Source organism: Periplaneta americana, chromosome 9 (genome assembly GCF_040183065.1).
Source record: "Periplaneta americana isolate PAMFEO1 chromosome 9, P.americana_PAMFEO1_priV1, whole genome shotgun sequence".
NCBI lineage: Eukaryota > Metazoa > Arthropoda > Insecta > Blattodea > Blattidae > Periplaneta > Periplaneta americana.
In genome coordinates, this window is record NC_091125.1 from 46,139,713 (window position 1) to 46,156,696 (window position 16,984).

Genomic DNA, 16,984 nt, shown 5'->3' on the forward strand with positions numbered 1-16,984 from the left:
TATTTAAAATTAAGTACCTGTAGTTTGGAGATGTGCAAGTGCCCTCAGTCTCATTATGTCTTAAACAGAAGCTCATTTTAATGCTTCACATAGTCTACTTGAGAAGCAAATAGAAGCATTTGAAATGTGGATATGGAGAAGAATGGAACTTGTGAAGTGGACAGACAGATTAAGAAATGAGGCTGTGTTGGAAATAGGGTTGCCAGCTCTCCCATATTTCCCGGGATCTCCCATATTTACCCCTAATTTTTAACAATCTTCCGACTCCCGTACTTTCCTTCTCTTCGAGCCTTTTTCTCCCTTATTTTTGCATAGTGTAAAAATTTATTTGAAACATTTAATTTTTACGTGGTTGAAGGTGATTTATGTGATGGATTCTGCTATTCCAGAGATGCTCTGAAATGTGCAGTCTCTGTAGAAAGTAATACTTGCCAGAAATAGTTTCAGGACTCACTAGTTTAAAATCAAACAATGTTAGAGTTACAGATTAAAAAAAAAAATAGTGAGATGTGTTGTAAGCATACCAGGCAGCAAAGCTCATGCAAAGAGTGTTTTCTCTTATGAACAGTAAGTGAACAGATGTTCGACACAGGAGCACGACACATCTAATGAAATCAGAACTGCAAATCACAGTCAACTTTAACTACTCATGTAGGGAATTTTTACAATTTGTTTGGAACTATTATGCAAGGCAAAATGTCTCAAAATATTCCTAATTTAAGCCTAACTACCAAAATGTAGAATAAAGTTCTTTTAGTACCGCTAAGGAAAGGTTGAGTTTAAGGAAAGGTTGAGAAGATTAGACTGAAAATCTAATTGTAGGTGCAGTGTAATTAACTAAGTTGTGTCATGTAATTAATTAAGTTGATATGTAATTAAGATGATATGTAATTTAGTTGATATGTAAATAAATTAAGGTGATATGTAATTAATTAAGATAGTATGCAATTAAGTTGATTTGTAATTAATTAAGGTGATCTGTAATTATTTAAATTGGTAATAGTTGGGTGAAATAGAAGTATTTATAAGTTAGGTTTACTTTTGCTTATTGTTAGGCGTAATTATAGAATAGTTTTTATTTATAGTCCTAGGTTTATTGCATCTATTTATTTATAGTTAGAAATAAATTTAGGTTTATTTTATTTTATTTCTTTTATTTTTCTTTTATTGCTGTAATTATTGTATAATTGTAATGGTATTACTGTATATTATATATCACTGTCACTGGGTGTATACCCAATTGTAGTGTTAATAAATAAATATACACACACACACACATACATAATTTGTCAGTTTTCTATGTGAAATATTGTATACCACTTAGTCTCCCTATTTTCTTCAAATATAGTTGGCAACCCTAGTTGGAAAGAGTGGGTGAAGAAAGAATGATGCTGAAACTGATTAGGAAGAGGAAAAGGAATTGGTTGGGTCACTGGCTGCGAAGAAACTCCCTACTGAAGGATGCACTGGAAGGAATGGTGAACGGGAGAAGAGTTTGGGGCAGAAGAAGATAGATGATAGACGACATTAAGATAATATGGATCATATGAGAAGACAAAAAGGAAGTCAGAAAATAGGAAAGATTGGAGAATGCTGTGTTTGCAGTGAAAGACCTGCCCTTGGGCAAAACACTGAATGAATGAATGAATGAATGAATGAATGAATGAATGAATGAATAGCCTACTTTAATGAAAACCAAAAAAATAATGTCGGTACTGTAGGCTACATATATAATTTATTCATGAATTTACTTCTAGCAGCAGTGAAATAAATTGAAATAGTGATGTCGAATTTCAGAAAGGAAATAGGATTGCCAACTTTCTTTTCTGAAGAAAATACGGGAGACTAAGGAATCGACAAAATGTCGCATAGAAAATAGACAAATTATTTGGGTTACTAAAAAACAACTTTATTCTACACTTCGGCAACTAGGCTTAGATTAAGAGTATTTTGGGGCAGATTTTTGTCTCACTTAATAGTTGAAGCCAACTGCAGTTTGCAGCTCTAATTTGATCAGATGTGTCATGCTCCTGTTTCGAACATCTCTCCATCCAATTATTATTGTTCATGAGATAAAACACCCTCTTTGTATGAACATTACTACTTGATATGCTTAGTACAAAACTAGCCAGATTTTCCAAATTTATAGGCCCTAATATTAATATTGTTCGATTTTAAATGGGTGAGCACTAAAACCCATTTCTGTCAAGCATTACCTTCCATAAAATTCACTGCGGGCTGGGGCGGGGAGATGCACTCTCACCTTTACTTTTTGGCTTCGCTCTGGAATGTGCCATTGGGAGGGTTCAGGATGGCAGGCAGGGTTTGGAATTGAACGGGTTGCATCGGCTTCTTGTCTATGCGGATGGCGTGAGTATGTTAGGAGAGGGTCCACGGGCGATTGGGGAAGGCATGGAAATTTTACTTGAAGCAAGTAAAGCGATTGGTTTGGAAGTGAATCCCGAAAAGACAAAGTATATGATGGTGTCTCGTGACCGGAATGTTGTACGAAGTGGAAATATAAGGATTGGAGAGTTGTCCTTTGAGGGGTTGGAAGGGTTCAAGTATCTTGGAGCAGCAGTGGCAGGTATGAATGAGACTCGGGAGGAGGTTGAACGCGGAGTAGATGTGGGAGGTGCGTGTTATTATTCGGTTGAGAGGCTCTTGTCATCCAGTCTGCTGTCCAAAAGTCTGAAAGTTGGAATTTGTAGAGCGGTTATATTGCTGGTTCTTCTGTGTGGTTGTGAAACTTGGACTCTCACTCTGAGAGAGGAGCATGGGTTGGGGGTGTTTGAGAGTAGGGTGCTTGGGGGGATATTTGGGGCTGAGCGGGATGAGGTTGCGGGAGGGTGGAGAGGGTTGCACAATGCGGAGCTGCACGCATTGTATTTTTCACCTGACATGGTTGGGAACATCGAATTCAGACGTTTGAGATGGGCGGGGCATGTGGCGCATGTGGGCGAGTCCAGAAGTGCATATGGAGTGTTGGTTGGGGGACTGGAGGGAGGAGGACCTTTGGGGAGGCCGAGACGTGGATGGGAGGATGATATTGGAGTGGATTTGAGGGAGGTGGGGTATGATGGTGGAGACTGGATTGATCTTGCACAGGATGGGGACCACTGGCGGGCTTGTGTGAGGGCGGCAGTGAACCTTCGGGTTCCTTAAGAGCCATTTGTAAGTAAGTAAGTTATTACCTTCCATAAAGACTGCACATTTTAATGCATTTTTTTGAACAACAAAACTCATCATATAAATCATCATCATTCACGGTAAAATCAAATGTTCAGAATAATGATTTTTACATTTGCAAAAATAAGGGAGAAAAATGCTCGAAGAGAAGAAAAATACAGGAGCCAAGAGATTGTTAAAAATTAGGGGAAAATACGGGAGATCCCAGGAAATACAGGAGGATTGCAACCCTATAGGAAAATGAATTAGTTTTGTAGGTTGTACGACTAAGGATTGGAAAGTTTTAATCCTGGAAGAAAAATAAATCTCTTTCTTCGTCATTAACATCTAGATTAGCTCTGAAATTAAGTCAGTCTTACATGAAATATGTACCTTAAATCTTACCTGCCATGAAAGCAGTCTAAACATGAGGTTAAACAATCCCTTCCTTCTTGTCCTGAAGCTCCTTCCCTTCTAATCCACAGGATACTATTTAGAATGTACAGAGAGAAGAATAAATAAATATCACACCAAATTGTAGTACAAAATAAAACATTATTATTAAATATCAATCGACTTCTTACATATAGCTTGAATATTGAGATGAGCAGAAAAACAATTGCCATTAAAATATCTTTTCTTAAACTCTTAGACGAAGACAAAAATGTTATAAAAATAGTAATTTGTATTATTCAGGCACGAGGCAGTCTTTTATTTTATATAACCATTCAGGTCAACCATGACTCCAATACAAAGGTAAGAAAGAATATAGAATTAGTTTGGTGAAATATTGCACCTAGTTTTCAGTTCTATTCAATTTTATGTTTCTCAAACACTCTTACAACTAGATTAACCATTTGATCTACTGCAGATTGCATTATTATACACTATTTTATACTGTAATTCCGTCTTTACTGAAGAAAAAAAAAAAAACATTAAAATAATGAGAAACGATAGCATATGAGCTCATAATTATGAAACTTTCGTAAATTTTCTTAACAAATTTTACGCAAGTCATTTGGCAAAATTATATAACAAATTATAGTTTTAAAAGAAATGTTTTGAATGTTATATCGTGTTGATACTTAATCATCTCTAACTTTTCAAAATTTCTTACAGATTCCACCACCATATTGTAGACCTACTTGAAGCCAACAGAGTAGGCAATTCTTCAGATCTGTTATTATATTACTGTAATGGTGGAGTCTGTAAGTAGCCTAAAGGGTATTTTTGCAACATTAGAGATATTAAGTCCCAACACGTGATATAAAACCTAACACACTTTTAAACACACTGTGAAAGTCTAAACTCTCATAAAATTACAGTTTTGAGGTCCAATTAGCCATGTATAGTTTGTCATTCAGTTCATTTGATTAATTTTTCAAATATTTGAATTAATACAGATTATAATGTAATCAAAAGACTAAGTTTCGCTAATAATTTTTGAAGTCTCTGCAAAACATATGAGAAAATACTTATTTATAAATAATTCACTATGATAATAATATAGTCCAAACGGAAAATGCTCATTAGGTCATCCCTTGGACGAAAGATGGCATGAAAATCCTTTTCTCAGACTGTAACAGTTCTTCTAGGACGAACACATGACAGGATAATGTTGAAGAAGAAGAAGAAAATTAAAACGTTTTCGTCAAAACTTAAATAGAAGATGACTACATTGTAGGCAAATTACATTAATTTCGGTACAGTAATGACCAGAGAGCTGCATTGAGAAGGTTTTGCTCGAGGAGCACAATGTGATGGTTAGCAGATAAGGCGCGAAGTAGCATACAGGAATGACAGCCGTTTGCTCAACTTGATGTCACCAAGGAAGCAGTACTTGATCAGTTGGAGCGAGCATCTCATACTCAGTGCTAGTGATACACTGTCAAAAATACTATAATGTGGAACGTGAAGGGAAAAAAACAGTTAAATTGAAACTTCTTAACAAAGAGTACAAATTAAGTGAAAGTGGGAATGAAAAGTGAAGTACCGGTATAAAATAAAGACGATTTATCTACAATCGTTTTATAATGCCTATTTATTCACATTTGTGTCACTGTGATAATGATATTGATTATCTCACTGGTAACTAACTCTCAAGTTTACTGCAAAAAATCAAACATTAGCATTAATCAACTCTTGATTTACTGGAAGAAAAAACACACACATAAACATTACATTACTTAAGAACCATCTCCTCAAGTACAGTAACAATCCATCACAAAAATTGATGTAGACGACAATTCTCAACTAGAGAAATATTATTGGGATGCAAGACGGCAAATAGAGGACATCCAAAGCCAAGAGCATTAGCAAACAACAGCATTACATTACTTATTGTTTACATGGGATAATATGCCCACAGAAACGAAGATTTAAAACATTTAGATAAAAAGTCAAAATAAGCTAGCAAATCCTTCTTATTTGTAATATTAAGTTCTTAATTTCTTACATTTGCACCATTTCATGAAGTGCTTTTACTCTAATTCATATTTAACTCTCGACTTTTCTGGTATGGTAAACGGGATGAAATAACAGCTTAGATTGCTTCTTCAACATCTGAAGGAAAGCTTTCAGCAAAAGAATTAATATGTTTGATTTAAAGCTAGGCTTATATGCACAAAATTGTAAACTGGATAAACTGTTCAATTTCAGTGAACTGAACTTCTATCTTCATGAATCACTTTGAGAGAGTTCTGTGGGTCTTCATTGTAATACTATAGTGGCGTCAGGGCTTATTTCTGTGTCATCATTTCAAGCATTCATATGTTCATTTAACATGATGTATAGCCATCTCATCAATGTATTTTGTTATGGGTATAAGGAGACATTATTATAATGCAGGAAAGTGAAATGGTAAATCATACTTACTGGTATACAACACTTTTCAGGGCAATTGGATGAAAAGGGGTTCGTTTTTATTGTGGTTTATATGAATACTGAAATTTCTAGATAGATGTAATGAAGTAAAGAAAGAGCTGGATGAAAAATTACTGTTCATCTGATAAAATTGGAATATACTGAATTGGTTGATAGTTGAGTTATAAGTTAGATTTTGCAGTGACAGTCTTGATTCTAAACGAGAATGATCAAGAGCAGATTTGAAAAGCTTTTTCATTAGTTAATTCCTGTTTACAAGGCTGATTACACAATTATGATCTAGTGCTTAATGTTTCTGAGCAATGATTTCAATTCTTGAATTTCTTCCGTTAACACAGCTATGGCTAGGTTTCCATTTTCTACTTCTTTTTGTAACTTTTGAAGTTGTGTTAACTCATCTGGTATTAGTTGTGCTGTTGAATTTTCTCTTTTCCCGATAAATGAAAAGAGACGAGAAGTAACAGAGGGAGAAGTGGAATAATTAGACTTGCTTACTTTTGCTATGTCATAGGCAGCTCTCAGTATATCTTTTGGTAACCTCTTTTCTCGATGGTTTAGGGGCTTTACGTGTAGCACAACTCTGTATCCAGAGGGTGAAATAAGAGCTGTGTGTCGAATAACCATCAGCATATATTTAGGCAACCAGTTGTTAAATAAAGATAATTCTATACTGGATATTAGTTTTGTTTGTCGCACAAGTTTTGATAAACCTGCAGTCTTTTGTAGTCCCTGGATGTCACGCACAGCAATGCCAACTAACAAGTTCATCATTATAATTGTCACAAATAACATGAAAAGTAGAAATACAAGGTGAGCACTGATAGTTAAAACAAACCCTTTCTTATCTTCTTCAAAGACTAAGTCCTCATATTCCACAGATCCAATCATTAGAGCTATAACTTGGATAAATCCAAAAGCAGGATTTTGAAAGATATCGGTTTTAGGGAAGATAACACAAAAGGCAAGAGTAAATCCAATTAATAGACATGCATACGCTATGAAAAGTTTTAGAAATTCCTTTTGTACCTTTATATACATGGCAACATATGACCCCAAAACCGGTAACTGTCCAATCAATAGCATCACATTGATCCATGCAAACAGAACTGTAAAAGCTGCAACATGGTTCTGCCATTGACTTACATTAGAAAATAAATACGATATTAGAAAGCTGCCAATCAAAACAAACCACTCAATAATATTATCTATATGACACACATAATTGTGTAAGTTTGAGCATCCTATCATTGCATATGTCTTTCGTATTGTTTCACATATCACAAAGAACATTAAACTGAACCATTCAATTTTCATGAACACTGGATTCGAGTTTAGGAAGCCTGAAACTGTCGTATTATCACATCTAGAAGCATTTGAACTATTAGATACATATTTAGGCCCACCTAATTTCTCGCTATCTTTGTAACAGTCATAGATAAAGGTTGTAAATATGTATGCTGTCAAAGACAAAACCAACAACCCATAAAAAATCATTCGACCAATATAATACTTGCGAATCTTCTCCCATTTTATATGTAAGAATGCCTTACAAAGTGGATGTTCTAAAATTTCCTTCTGACCTTCATCGAGGAAAGTTTTTAAGAAATTCATTTCACCTTTCTGACATCTCTGTAGAAAAACTCGGAAGTCAAGTTTCATTATCACTTCTTTGCTTGAAGACACTTCAGGATCGTGGACTCTTATTGCACCGTCTAGCTTTTTGTACAACACAGACAGTGCCAGTGGTGTCTTTCGAACAATGATGCCGAGTGCTGAATTTCCACCTTTAGTTCTCATACTGACATCTGCGCCGTGATTTATCAGTATCTGCACACACTGTGAGTTCTCATTTAATGCTGCCACGTGCAAAGGGGTGTAGCCGTATATGTCCGCCTCATTAACATGAGCCCCTGCCTTAATTAATAATTCCGTTATCTCGGAAGCATTCAAATTTTTCCCGACTGCTGAATGGAGAGGGGTGCGCCTGTCATTGTCTTTGGCATTGGCACAGTTTCTATCTCGTTTTAGTAACACTTCTACACATTCAATAGATTGAATGCGGGCTGCAAGATGTAATGCTGTCTGTCCCTTAAAATTCCTTATGTCTGCATTGGCACCCTTTGATAATAACAATGAAACACACTCACTGAAGCCCCCTTCAGCAGCGAGATGCAACGCAGTGTTCTTGGAGTCAGGTGGATTGAAGTTCGCATCAACACCGCCGTCCAGAAGAATTTTAAGACAATGGAGGTGTCCCATCTCAGCAGCAATGTGTAAGGGTGACATACCTCCTGCTTTTGTGGAATCTCTGTCTGCACCTTCTGCTAGGAGCAGTTGCACGCATTCAATAGCATTTGATTTCACTGCTGAATGGAGAGGAGTGCCACAGTATGCCCCCTCCTTTTCAACATTTGCTTTTGCGCCATTTTCCAAAAGTAATTTCGCAACTCTGTAAGAATTATGGAAACATGCTGTTTCAAGTGGTGTATACTTGTCTGGAGTGAAATTAACATCTGCTCCCTGAGATATAAGGAATTTAGTGCATTCTACACTATCATTAAATGCGCTTAAGTGGAGAGCTGTAAAACCTTGCATGGGTTCACTGAAATGTATGTCGATTTCGTACTTGAACAGGGTCTCAAGAAGATCTGCTTTCATGTTTAAAGTTGTCCACAGAAGCACGACATTTCTTTCTGTTCTTGTACACGTGTTAAATATTTGTTCTGCATTTTCAACTGTCATTGTACCATTTTCAATATCTTCCAAGAAATTAAGATTACTATAATTTGTTGATTTTACAATCTCCAGAATACTATGCTTAAGAGCATTTCGAGATATTTTTGCGTGGAAATTTGGATATGTCGTATTTTCAAAACTATTTTCAACGCTAATGGACAGTTCTATTTCATCAGAAGGTGGTGACTGTTGCTGCTTGATGCACTGATACACTCCACTGTCATCACTCTCAATTCCTGGAACAACATCTTTATGGTAATTCTTCCACCAGGAAACAATTATAGGCAAAGAAGTCCTAGTAAGAGGTGATATTAGGATACTTTCCGAATTTGCCTTTGCAGATGGATTTAAGCCTGCAGTTGTTTCTGCTTGATATTCTTCGTCAGGGACATCCATTGTAACGTAAGCTTGCAAATCATGTTCAGCAGCCTGAAAAATAAATTCAGAAGTGTAACTTACTATTGACCATTCAATACAAATCATAATCATATTTAAAACATAAAAAGTTGAAATTTAATTTAACTTCCGAGTGGCATAGTGGAAAATATTGGGCCCTACCACAATCATATTTGAGATCCCCGGAGTCATTTACAAGCAAATACATCCAACTCTCTTTTTTTCTGTGATCACTTTTAGATTACAAGAGTTCATTAGAAAAAAAAGGGGAACAATAATTTACGGCCCCTTCTAATAGGATTTGCAATGGCTATGATGACTATCACAAAGTCAGTGCTGCCAACAAAAAATGTAAACTTTATTAAATTAAATAGCAAATTAAATGAAAAATTGAGACAAAATATGGTTTACAAGTGTCCATTATTTCATAAATAAATAAATATATATTTTTTTATCCAATGCCACCAGGTTGTCTTTTCGACATTTCTGGTCTTCTCTCCTGGCTGTGGCTTAATTGTAACCCACTTCTGAGGTTGGGCAGAGTTACATTACCCCGATGATGTGATAGGATGATTATGATAATGTGGTGCCAGGAGAGGTCTTAAATCTAAACTTAACCTAAATTCCAGACCATGGACGAACACAGGAATAATCCCCTTTAAGGAAAAATTCCTGTGCTCTAACCGGGAATCGAACCCGGGACCTCATGAACTATAGCCAGAAGCTCTGACCACTAGACCATGAGGCTGGTCTCATAAATAAATATAATTAATTTTATAAGAATCCATAGCACTTGTATTTAATGACTTAATGGTACTCGAGTATTACAGTGTAACTTAAACGAATAAAATAAGGTTAAATAAAATTGATATAAATATTTTATAAAAGAATATGTATACAGGGTGAACTATGAGCAATGTAATTAATTTCAAGGGGTTTTTCTTTGAGATATTTCAAACAAAAAGTTTAATACAATTTTGCTAGATTTTGTTTCCTTTTTGAGATAAAAATTGTCTTATATGAAACATTTCATAGCGTGTTATGGGGGAAAGCCATTAATTTAATTCCCAATATGATCAGTCAATTTAAGGAAGGAGTATACTATGATAATAAATTACTGAAATTTTTTATTTGTCTTTTAAATCTTTAAATATGCAGAAATTTGATAGAAATAAATGTACCATTGCAAAATTTCTTTGTAGAACGAAAAGTAAAACAATTTTCATCTCGAAAAGGAAGCAAAAATGAGCAAAATTCTATTAAACTTTTTTTGTTTGACATATCTCAAAGAATAACCCCTCGAAATTAATGAGATTACTTACGGTTCACTCTGTATAGTTCAGCATGAAACATAATTCTGAGAGTGAATGATAGAATTTTTCCATTAAGAATTAGAAAAGTTTGACTGATAGAGGTTGGAAGATGTAAGCATTACCACGTAGTATACAACAGAAAACGAAAATATCATAATCTTCGTTATCCTGGTATTGTAAGGCCAAAACTCTTTCGCAAAAAATCAGAATTTTTTCACGTTTTAAATTTACATATGAATTTCAATTTTCAACAAAGATAATTGCAGGCCCTCTTCTCCGGAAACACTCACATATCACTTAAAACAGCATGCAGGTCACACAAACTTCAGTACCGGTATGTTATAGCTGCAAACAGAGAAACTTTCATCTACTATGAGGATCAACTAGTAGGCCTACTCTTATTAGTGTAAACTTTATTTTAGACCATAGCAGCCGAAATGTCATATACTTATCAGTGGCCTAGCGTCAATGTAAGCTAAAAAGCTCAGCTTCCCCCGTTAATAATAATTTCATAATAAACCTGCAGTCTATGGACAAAATTATTTATTAATTTTAATAGAATTTATAATTATGCGTTAAATATTGTGATGCAGCAGTAAACTGGAAGCCTGCACACACCAGCTTCCAAGCAGACTGGTTTCTCACACTCATTCTTCTGTGTAACCCACCCCGCAGATTTTCCATCCCTTTCTAACTAAATTATCCTGGTCGCAAGGCTAGTAAGAAGCTAGCTTTAACATTGAAAATAAGTAGTTTATGAGTTATCCCTTTTCATCAGTTGTGTTCAGTTGAAGTGTTAGTGTGCATTGTGGCTGATATAATAAATAATGAGTGAAATAACAGTTCCTGACACCAATTTACTTGAATTTTTTAGGACAATTCTATTATCAAGACTGACTTACGAATAAAAGTGTGATCTAAAAAACAAATGACCGACTGCCTAGTTGTCAATGAAGGATACAACCAAAAGACAGATACATACATGCGTAATGATACTAATACTTTATTTATTGACCGTTAATATTGTGATTCCTCTAACTATGACAGCGAGTGAGCTAATGTTATACGTGTATACCTGTACGTGTCTATTTGTTAGAGATATGTGTAAACCGTGAAATCATATTTTACTACGTACCATTTGAGGTCATGCCTTATTGGTGTTACTTACGAGGTTCCAACCAATCTTCGACTCCTGACTTGACATTGACTGCTATTTAGTTTAAGACTATATTTTTGTAATACGTTTTCTCATATTGCATGAAAAACAACTTGAATTAGTTTCCCCTGCTCAAAATTTCATGCTACGCCACTGATACTTATAGACAAAATCTTAAAAGAGTGTAAAATTTATAAGATAATATTGAAAGTGAAACACTGTGCCATATGTAGCTCTACAATTGCGAGAAATTGAACCACTTTTCTATGTGCTTTATACAACACGATCAAAGATCATACGAAAGAACATGTTTGTCTATTCTAGTAATTACATATATATTAACTATCGTGATTACAATGAAGAGTCTACAAAGTTTTTATTCTTCTTATTTTTATGCACTTCAAGAAATTGACGTACAGTATTACCTATTCTGACTTCACAATACATTTTTCTAGTATTAATAATTGATTAAATAGCGATCTTACTCGTCGCCATTTAATCAATTATTTATACGGTATTCAAGTGTTAAAAGTAGTGTACGAAAGAGTCAACATGGATTTCTAGTATTACTCTCCATCTCCTTTTAGTTTGTCTATATTTATGATTCCTGTCAATATGCTACTCTTGGCACTCCAACAAAAATTGTTGTGATATTCTGTTTACAGATTTGAAGTGTCAAGTGTCATTTAAAAGACTGGTACATACATAAATTAAAGAGTTTATTAGAAACCCAAATAAGAAGGTGACATTTTGTATGCTAGACTGCACACAAAAGACGTTTTGTAAGACCAAAATTTAAGACATCTGACCTCATACATATTACAGTTTAAGTAAACATAGACATATGTAATTAATTTAGTATAAATCCACATAAAGTAGTTATTCGTGTATTATAATGACTTCTAATATTAGTTTTCTAGTTACGAAAATGTGTTTTAAAAGTGACAGAAATGTTATAAGATACTACTGGTCTATAATACGAGTCTAAGTATTATATTATTTCTTCTCAAAACAAAGTACCTACTGTGAAGGGGGAGTTATAAAACTAGTATATTCGATTATGAACAATCGCTTGTTCATAGCAAAAATAACTTTACAGCTAGTGACAGCTAATCCTTTAAGCGAAACGAGTGTCCTGACAATACCTATAACACATATTCATCATTACATATTTTGTGTATTTCATAACAATTCAGTTCCCTTATTTTGTTGCAAGTGACATTACTACTGTATTTATCATCTATTTCTTTGAATTATTATTATTATTATTATTATTATTATTATTATTATTATTATTATTATTATTATTATTATTATTATTATTTGACAGTGAACTGTATTTTCACAAGCACGTCAATTACACATACAATAATGCAATCAAAATGTTGGGAATAATAGAGTCTATAACTTTTTCTTTCTCTACACCCGATTCTCTTCTATTATACTACTATACACTGATCAGATCGAAACTCGAATATATATCTGTAGTCTGGAATTTTGTTACAACTGATTCAGGTAAATTAGAAAGTATCCAAAGAAAATTTATATCCTTAAGTTCATACAGATTTCTGCACAGTGACTCTGGGGTACAGCTACGAGAAAAATTTTCATTATGATACTTTGAGAAAAACTGTGATTACTTTAAATTGTCGAAGCTTGTATTCCAGACGTCACGAACTCGATTGTCTATTCTTATTCAAGGTCCTCAAAGATGATATAACGTGTGATTCTTTCATAAGCAACATTAGCTTTTGTGTTCCTATGAAAGGTATGACAGCTTACAAACTTTCCTGTAGTAGAAATTCTAAATCTCTTTCCTCAGTCTCCAGATGCAATACAAATGCCACATGCAGAGCATCGAATTTGATCCATTTATTATATAGACTTGGTTTCAGTAGCGATGGGTGCCATTTCCCAAAGTGTTTCCATTCAATAAAACAACAACAAAAATTTATTTGTCCTACTTTAAGACTCTTTAATGAGAAAGTTAAGAATTATACATAAGTTTATACTATTTAATGGTGACGGCCCTTTTCATATTATAATTCATCCTTCCACTCTAGGCCATTTATCTGCCTTTACTTGCATGACCGTACATTCTAATAGTATGCAATTGCCTTACATTCTTTCTATTGTGGATGTAAACTTTTCTCAGTATTCTAATTATAGTGCAACAGCAACAACTTTGGTTATTTATTTTAAGTCTATGCTAGCTTTGTAATATTTAGGCAAACTGGTTACTGGTAATTAAAAAAAAAAGGGATTTTAATATCACGCAACTACTAATTGAAATTGTTCTCAATGTCTCAAAGTGACGAATTCTCTATTAGCTACAGTTTTTAAAGACAATAAAAATAATGCATACACTTGTTTAACTTAATTGTATCGAAGGTTCATGCGCCTGTTCAACTTAGCACAAAAAATTTGGTGTTGACCTTCGCTTAGACTGAACTCAGATCCATTTTTACCAAATCTAACCAAATCAGCTGCAGTTGTGTGTGCAGCAGAAATTTCATGCTTTCGTTTTAATGTTCTGAAGCTGTCTAAATCGTGTTCATAATTTTTTTTTCGCGTGAACATAAAAGGTAAGGCCAACAAACAACACAATTGATTAGTTTTCATGTAACTAGATAACCATATTATGTACTCTCCATATATGATTCTTTAAATTGTCGAGCTACTTTATTAGATTCTTTCACAAGGTATTTTAAAAACTGGTATTGATCTACTTGGAAGGTTGCCAGACGTCCTGGATTTCCCAGGATTGTTCTGGATTTAAATGGTGTGTCCTGTGTCCTGGATTGAGTTATATTTTGTCCCGGAATGTAAAAAAAAAAAAAAAAAAAAAAAAAAAAAATCTGAAAAATGCAATTTTTTGCTCATTTCTATAAAATTGTTTTTAAAATTCCTTATTCATTTTTTAATATCCTGTCCAACCTATGTTCAATGTCGTCATCATCGCCACCTGACACCTCCTATCAGGTTCTATTGAAATAAAATATGATAGTACTACAGTATGTATTAGGCATTATACAACAGGCTATTTTTATTCTTCACTCTCTTTGGAAGTTGATTTATTATTGATAGGATTTAAACACTGTATTATCATGCATTTTTTTCTGTATAGATTAGGCTGTAATATGGCATTATTTTACCAGACTTTATCAATAATTCAAAAGAAATTTCATACTGGTAATCTAGCAAAAATGTAACAAAACTAAAAGTTTAGACCCTACTAATTAGTTGAAATACATAAAATCAGTTCTATTACAAATTTAATTAATTCAAATGTTTAGTGATGTTAAGATTCGCAGTATCATCACCTGTCCTGGATTCCTGGTAACAATCTGGCAACCCTGTCTACTTCTTTGAATAATATATAATTTTTGTTCGAAACTCCTGGTGGAAAAAGGGTCACCATTATATTTTTCACACTGCAGTCACAAACCATTGGCGAATTTTCCACTCTAAGCCTACGGAAACATTAAACACTCATTTAGCAGGATATTTAATTAAACAAAACTCTCGTACCCAGTGATAGCTCATAGATAAAACGGAGTGTGTTCTATAATTTTTAACATTAAAATGAAATAAAGTTTCAAAAATGCTACCGTTTGGGGATAAAAACTACTACCTTCTAAAAATTCCGTAACAAATTAAAATGACGTCTAGAACTCAATGCCTCCAATTTCAGATGTGGATGTATTCAACACTACTATGACAAATTCCGCACTAGGAAAGAATAGTGCATGTCTTCTAACATGAGATAATGTAATAAATGAGATGTTCCAAACACTATCTTTGTATTAGAGAAATTACTGTCTACTGGCAGGAAAAGGGGAACAGCTGTTGAATCCGTCACCAAACTCCAGTTCAGGAGAATACCTTGATAAAGGATCCAACAGATAGGTTCCCCTTTCTCTGCGTTTCCTGACGATGATGAAGATACATACAGTAGCTTCAATATTTCTGAGTATGTGCGATCTTGAATTTTTCCTGGAGAAATGAGGACACTCATAAATATTCGTGTTAATTGCTGCCTGTAGCAATGAAGTTCGCTTTCCATTGAACCATATGCAGAGATACATGTTCTTATTCGACTAAATATGGCACTTACCATTTCTATTCTTGAAGTCTGAAGTGCTGTATTATTTCATTGTGTGCACATAACGGCAAGTGACATTCAGTGTCCTTCACCCTACAGGACTCTTTCTGAAACAAAAAAGATCATAAATGACTATTCAGTTTCATAACAAATATTTTAATAATAAAGGTGGAATACACTAAGTCCGACTTTATCTTTTCATAATTCTGAATACAGAAAAAGTAGCCTATTGTAATCCTGTAAAATTAAGTTCTGAAAATTTCAAGTACCAGTGTATGTTTTTGACATTCATAATTCCGAGGAAGTGTTTTCTCTTTTAACATCCTGTCTGTCTTTCTGTCCATCTGCTCGATTACTTGTCCATTTATGTGTAGGCCTACAATTTCTTTTCCTAAACTATTTGATAAATTATGTTTATATTAAGATATAACTTGACACTTTCAATGGCCAAAAATAGCCTATTTTGTCTTTTTTTTTTTTTTAATTTTGACGTCATTTTGTACACTAATTATTGAGGTTTATAATGATGTTTATTTTATGTAAATCTGATAAATAGTTTTCGAGAAATAAACATTTTAGTACTACGCTGTAGATTTAAAAAGCAATGGAAAAAAGAATTACAACTTTGATGCTTCACTCCTAGATGGGGGACGTTTGAGTGAATGACGTAGCGTAGTCAAGTACCTGCCATTGGAGAATAAATGCCTACAAATCAGTTCAACTGGTGTGTTGAGTGTGAAATGTAATCATTTTAAGCAAAAATTAACGATCTTTATTTTAAATAAAAACACACATGGGTCTAATATTGATTCAGGCCGCTGGCATGGCTTATTTTTTAAAACAGAAAAACCTATTAAGGAGTAAGTTTTGCAATTTAGGTTACAAATTGTTTTCAGTATCGTTATATTTATTTAGATATTGCATATTTTGCTGTAAATTCAATTTACTATGTTAATAGTATATTGTACTATGGTACTGATTATTTTTCTCTACAGATAACACATTTTCTAAGTACAGAACAAATAATTATTCGATCGTACATTATAATGATTTTCGAGGAATTCATTTTCACTATAGGGAGGAAATCTTTCTCAGGTCCATTCTGTATTTAATCACTGAAGCATTTAGCACATTTTAAATAAACAGTAACACCTCAAAGGAGAGTTACTGATCCATTGTACATTCACGAGCTACTGTACATACAATTACAGGGTTTGCCCAACCATT

General features: G+C 34.0%; 1 protein-coding gene across 2 annotated transcripts in view; it reads right to left on the reverse strand.

Moving 5' to 3' along the window:
- Positions 1 to 3,703: 3,703 nt before the first annotated feature.
- Positions 3,704 to 16,984, reverse strand: part of LOC138705885 (transient receptor potential channel pyrexia-like) — a 167,487-nt gene continuing 154,206 nt past the window's right edge. For both annotated transcript variants that reach the window (XM_069834614.1, XM_069834613.1), the window contains exons 2-3: positions 15,770 to 15,864; positions 3,704 to 9,216 (exon numbers count right to left, since the gene is read on the reverse strand). In XM_069834614.1, the coding sequence (XP_069690715.1) occupies positions 6,331 to 9,216; positions 15,770 to 15,772 (2,889 nt within the window). In that variant the 5' untranslated portion in view covers positions 15,773 to 15,864 and the 3' untranslated portion in view covers positions 3,704 to 6,330. The remainder of the gene's footprint in view (positions 9,217 to 15,769; positions 15,865 to 16,984) is intronic.